Source organism: Eurytemora carolleeae, unplaced genomic scaffold, assembly GCF_000591075.1.
Source record: "Eurytemora carolleeae unplaced genomic scaffold, Eaff_2.0 scaffold1227, whole genome shotgun sequence".
Lineage (NCBI taxonomy): Eukaryota > Metazoa > Arthropoda > Copepoda > Calanoida > Temoridae > Eurytemora > Eurytemora carolleeae.
The window spans coordinates 61,093-67,439 of NW_019402172.1; the positions used below are offsets into that span (position 1 = coordinate 61,093).

At 31.5% G+C, this 6,347-nt stretch overlaps 1 protein-coding gene across 1 annotated transcript in view; it reads left to right on the forward strand.

The window, feature by feature from the left end:
- Window positions 1-6,347, forward strand: part of LOC111718092 (CMP-sialic acid transporter 1) — a gene marked incomplete in the record, with an annotated part of 23,355 nt that overhangs the window by 8,451 nt on the left and 8,557 nt on the right. Inside the window, 3 exon segments of the mRNA XM_023493586.1 lie at window positions 4,934-4,980; window positions 5,198-5,280; window positions 5,872-6,002. Coding sequence (XP_023349354.1) covers window positions 4,934-4,980; window positions 5,198-5,280; window positions 5,872-6,002 — 261 coding nt within the window.

Sequence of the window (6,347 nt, forward strand, 5' to 3'; positions counted from 1 at the left end):
CCCGGAAACTATTTATCAGGAACCCCGGAAACTATTTATCAGGAACCCCGGAAACTATTTATCAGGAACCCCGGAAACTATTTATCAGGAACCCCGGAAACTATTTATTAAGAACCCCGGAAACTATTTATTAGGAACCCCGGAAACTGTTTATCGGGAATCCCGGAAACAAAGAAAATTCCAATTACAAATTGGAGAAACTTTATCCGAAAAACCCCACATTTAGAAAACATATCAAAGGAAAACTTTTCAAGTTAAAGTTTTTCAATTTTATTTGTAAACTTTTTTACAAAATGTTTTTAAATTTACCCTTTATTGGTGTTGCTGAGAATTAGTCTCAATGTTCATATTCTAATTAATTCTCTGATTCTGCCAGTTTTAACCGATAAAATCCGCCAAATTACGATTATTAAACCGGTTTTTAAAAATCGTATTTTCCTGAATTTTTTAAATCGCGGGCTCAGGTGCCAAAACAATGGGATTTCTTTAAAAATCTGTTTGTCAATGAGAAAATAGTAATTCTTACTTTTATGAGATTGTAAACGTAGTTTAAAGTGTGACTCTTCATTGAAAATGTTTAACAATTGTTTGAGCAAAAATTATAAAGTTTTTTGAATTTGAAATAGTCTAAGTTTAAAATATGAAAGGTTTACACCATCAGGTTGCAAAGATATGGGGATCATACTTTTTAAGTGTATGGCAAAGACTCAATTCCTTTCCAAAACTTATCTCTTTATCAGATAGAAAATCAAATAAAGGCGTGAAGAGTACCGTTTGTGAATTGGGACATTCTATAAAGAATCTTTGAAATTATGGCGACCATTTCATGATTTATTTTCAGATATTTTGCAATAAAACGATTCCTTGTAAAAATCAGTTAAAGACAGAGAGATTACAACTTTACAACAATTTACGTTAGTTTACGTTAAACTTGGTTTTATTACTTTTTAATAAAACAAGTATCTTCATTCATTCATACACTTTGCTTGTCTGTTTGTTTGTATATTATAAACGTCAATACGGTGAAATTGATCCGGCCAATTTTTTTTGTAGTACCTCAATTGAACCCAGGGAAGGTTTATGAATGATAAAAATTTCAAAAATTTGCCTCTAACAAAATTCGATTTCGAATAATTTTCAACATCCACGATTTAAAAAAAAAATAAAATCCGCGAACTTTTTTTGTTTTTGTTTTACAATGTATTCAAAGAGAAAATGTTCACAATTGAAATAGAAGATGGAAAGCCTAGACTATAGACATAGGCAGTATAAAAATTCACTTTTGTGTTTTTCGGCGAAATGTTAGCTATCTTTGTGTTTTTTAAAAACACTAGAAATTCAAGGCGCTTCGCGCCCTTCTTTCTAGGCTTTTAGGACGCTTCGCGCCCATCTTCTATTTAAATTGTGAACATGTTCTTTTTGTTTACATTTCAAAACAAAGATGAAAAAACTTTTGCGGATTTTTAAAAAAAAATTCGCAGATTTTCAAAAATTTAAATTTTTTTACAAAATTAAAAACCTCTAAAACACAAATTTTTAAAACTTCAATCATTCATAAACCTTCCCTGGGGTCCCTAGATGTCCCACAAAAAATTTGGGCCCGATCGGTTCAGGCGTTTTGACGTTTATTGGATACAAACAGACAGACAGACAAACAGACAAAGAGCCAAACAGACAAGCCAAATTTATATATAGATGGAAGACAAATATACGATATTTCCACAAATCATTTATACACGAACAAATTGTATTTAGTTTACGCAAAAAATTAAGAATTGCGTGGTACTTATTAATACTCCTTTGGAACTTCAGTAGTTTAGGCGGGGCGGGGTTAAGTCTCCATAGGAATTTCGCGCAATTTGTGAAGATTTGCGCACCAGAAATTGAAGTCAAAAGAAAATGTTCAGTGCAAATTCAAAAGAAAAGTTTTTTAAAATTTAAAACAATATTACCGATATTATGTGTTAAGTATTATTACTTTAAATTAAAGAAAAAATGAGTAATTTCTGATTCTGAATTAATTTGTTTAAATCATTCATTGTACTTTGCAAAACTTACTCTTTTCACTTATTTCTTTAGAATAATGATTTATGTACTATTTTATAGCAAAAAGTAACATTACGGAGACAAATTGAAATTATGCATAAAATATGGGCAGGTTTAGGAGAAGCTTGTGTAATCATCCTCAAGCTTGCAGAGGAGTCTTTTTCTAATTTGAATGTTAGTTTTGGGAAAACAATTTTTTAAAGGCATTTTCTTATAGTTTAACCCAAATCTCTACATAATATCTATTCTGATCAGAGTTTAATGATGTTTCAGTATGATTATGACATCATTTATCATTATAGCTCTAGTTTCTCTTGTTTTGATGCAAATAGGGTCTTAATAGCACTTCAGGAAAAAAAACATAATAAAAAATGTCCAGGCAAAATATCCATCTTAATGATAATGTGAGATAAGTTAAAAATCTAGTTTTTTACCCTTCAGTAATTAATTTTAACCTTATTTGAGGTTTCCATTCAGACAAAAAAAAATATCTCCTTTGTTACAGAAATCTCTGCTTTCTAACATTTGCGCCCCTCCTAAATGATTTGTCGTGTTTGTCCCTTTAAGAGATCAGAGAGTCTATCCTTGAATCGAATTTTTGTTTTTCCCGAAATATTAAATTTTCTTACAAAGCTCTCTTTCAATGTCGTCTTAATATTTACAACATCTGAATTTTGGTAATCAAAAAATGAAGCTGTTACTGAGAAGTTTTAAACTTCTTTATGCTTCAGTATTGTATCTCTTTCCCCCCCTTCTCTTTAAAAAAAATGCCAATTATGCCAACGTTTCATCAGAGTCGTTTACAGTAAAATCTGTGACTGAGTCTGCAAGAGATCTGTTAAGTTTAACAGCATTGATGAGACTTCATATACTTAGGATTGTAAAACCTCCTTATTTGCAGTATTTATCAGAATTGTTTGATGCTGAAGGTCGGCTCGTCAAGAAAAAACTGTAAACAGATTGTTTACCGCCAGATCTGTGTACACTGGATACACCCCAATGCCGCAATACATAAAATTGTCCGATGTACTGTATGTCACCATTCGTTCTATACCTAAACCCTCGATTCCCTTCGAACCCTCATCTCTATCCTTATTGTAAAGACGACAGATTACATCCCTTTCAGTAAAATCTATGACTGAGTCCCCCTAGAAATAAAAAGTTAAGCTCTAACTTTAGAGAAATTCTTAAATAAACCTCTGTGTAACGTAGTAAGTTCATTTTCTATTTTCCTTTCTACAATTATTTCTATTTTTAATTGAAGGAATAAAAATGAATTCGTCAAATCTGAAAACTCCTCTTATGCGGTACTAACCTTGTATGTGTACAAATCATTTGTAAGTTGATATTGCAGAAATATTTAATCATTCCTAATTTAGAACTGCAGTCAGATATAGTGCATATAATCAATGTATCGTACAGTGGTAAACAGAAAACATTAGAATGATTTTTGGTTTCTCTTATCTGTACGAATCGTCTTTATATATATATATATATATTGTAGTGATTTTGTTGGTTTGTATTTACGTTCATTAACGATTCATGAACCCCAGTGAACCCCAAGCCCCGAGCCCGATTTGCCTCAAATTTTGAATTGGTAACTAAACCACGGGAATATTCTTAGCCAGGTTCTAAAGTTCAAATTTGGGTAGACGTTTATAAAGAAAACTTAATTTCCAGACATAGCTGGGTTCCCAAACTAGTTTAATATAAAATACCATTAAGAATTGGAATTTCTAATAGATTTAATAAAGCAGTCGCAAAATACAAATTCCTTAACCTACTAGATCTGCTAATTCACTCTTCTACTAAACCTACTAGATCTTGCATAAAAGACAGTGACCACAGAGCATTCCAATGTTTTCTGGCTACCACTGTAATCTATTTAGCGTAATGCATGTCGTGTGTACAAGTAAAATTAAACACAATTAAAAAAGAGAAGTTTTTAACTTTAAAGAAAGAAAACTGAAACTGCTGATCAAAATTCCTTTAAAGTTCTGAAGGAATGTTGAAGAAAAAACGAAACGTTTGAAACTATGAGAATATATATGTGGTATAGAACGTTTGATTTTTAACGCTTGGCCAATAACGATGGCGTTTAAATATTTGGCATCTAGTTTTTTTCCTCTAAACACGGTCTTGCAAATTTTTTTGTAAAATATTCTTCAATGTAAATGAAAATGTTAGATTTATTCATCTTAAACTAAAATATTATTTAAAATTGTAATATGTTTCATGTGTTAACGCTTATTTACGCATCTTTAATTTGAAACGTCCCACAAATGGAAATATTTAGTTAATAAAAAAAAAATATTTTTTTGAAAATCGGTAATGAGGTTAATTACAAGATTAAATAGTTTTTAAAGTGAAAATTACAGTTAATATTCTAATTATCGTACTAGATGTGCACTCAAGCCAGATAGAATCCCTTTTAACCAAATACCATAAATACGGAAGAAGAAAAAAACTATTTTCAATTATTGCCTAAAAAGAAAACACCAAGTTTTCAATTTATAATTCAGGGTATTTTAAATTACTTTTTTATTAAATCTCTATAGAAAATTAAGCTTCTCTAATTAAGCTTACATTTTGGTGTTTTCATACAGTGGAATACAAAAAAAAGTGGAAATGGAGACGACGTTTATTGCTTTAACAATCTAGGTAGTGTTTAGTTTAGTTTATTTTTCTTCCGGGAACCACTGTTTTTAATCCTAATATCAAATCATGCAGAATAATTATATGAAATATCTGTTAATTTCTCTCCTGCAAATGTTTTTTAAAAGATTACAGCTGTGATAAATCATACTTTTTTTAGATCTACAACATTCAAGTAGGCATCTAGTAGACTAACTTGTTAAATAGTTTTTATTTATAAGTTTTCTTTTAGGATTCATCATACAACCTCTCCGACACTTCCTACTCAGATTAAACCAGGTAATCCCTTCCCATCCCTTCCCATTCCATTCCATCCCTTCCTATCCTTTCCCATCCTTTCCCATCCCTTCCCATCCCTTCCCATCCCTTCCTATCCTTTCCCATCCTTTCCCATCCCTTCCCATCCCTTCCCATCCCTTCCCATCCCTTCCCATCCCTTTCCATTCCTTCCCATTCATTACTTTTTAATCCATCTTTTAAAATATATCTATTTTAGTTGAATTAAAAAGTAAAGAAACCAAGATGATTGATAAACTAACTGTTTTCTCTGCAGCTGGATTTCTTATAGTTTTGACACAGGTAATCTAGGCTAATTTTTAATTATTTTCATATATTTACCACTAACTGTGAAATGAATGTCGTCTTTGTTTTCCTTCCGAAATGTTCGAATTTTGTAATTTTAAATCGTTGCAACTGATATATCTACAAAAATGTTCAGGGGACCTTTTTTAAGTAAAGTTCAGTTGGAAAGTATTAAATCTTTGGTGACATTTCATGATTAAAAGAAAGAAGACATTTTTGTTTTTATTAATCATCTGAAAAATGAGAGTATTTCAAAATTCCATGTAGGTCGTCATCTAAATATCATTCTTTTAAATCTATTAATATAAAGTAGTAATCTCTGTTTGTTTGTTTGTATCGCCGATCATAACTAATCATACTATAACCGATTTGCCGCAAATTTTGATTTGGGAACTCTGTAGAACCACGGGAATGTTCTTGGCTAGGTTCTAAAGTTCTGAGTTGAATTGGTTGACTCTCATAAAGAAGATTTTGTTTAAAGGCGAAGCCGGGTCCACGAAACTGTTCGATGTGCATGTAAACGTATTTTTCACGGTACAACAAATCAAAGTATTAACTTTTATTTTGTTGACCACTGTATAATTGTAGATAATGTGTGAGGTTGCTAAGCAGATAATCAACTACTCTATGCAGTACTATAATGAGGGGAAGTATCCTATACCTCAAACTATTATTGTTGTTCTTGGAGAAATTATTAAACTAGGAATCACACTTGGAAGGTATGTGTCTTGATAAGCTATTTGTGTACCATGATGAAACTTTAAAAACAACCCAAAACATGACAATGGAAAGGTTAAATTTCATGCCTGAAATATAATCTTTTAATGGCTTATTCAATGATGATGAAATCGAGTTTAACTTTACAGAGAACCGTGAATATCAGGAAAAAGTATACATTCTGTAAATTCGTCTCTGAAGTCTCATCCTTTGTGGGTAACCCTATATTTATTCGGACCCATAAAACTGTTGCACTGGAAGACGACATTTAAACAATCTTGTAATGGATGTTGTTACTCAGAAAATAGAGTTGCCAGCAGACAGGGGCGGATTCAGGGGGGGGCGCG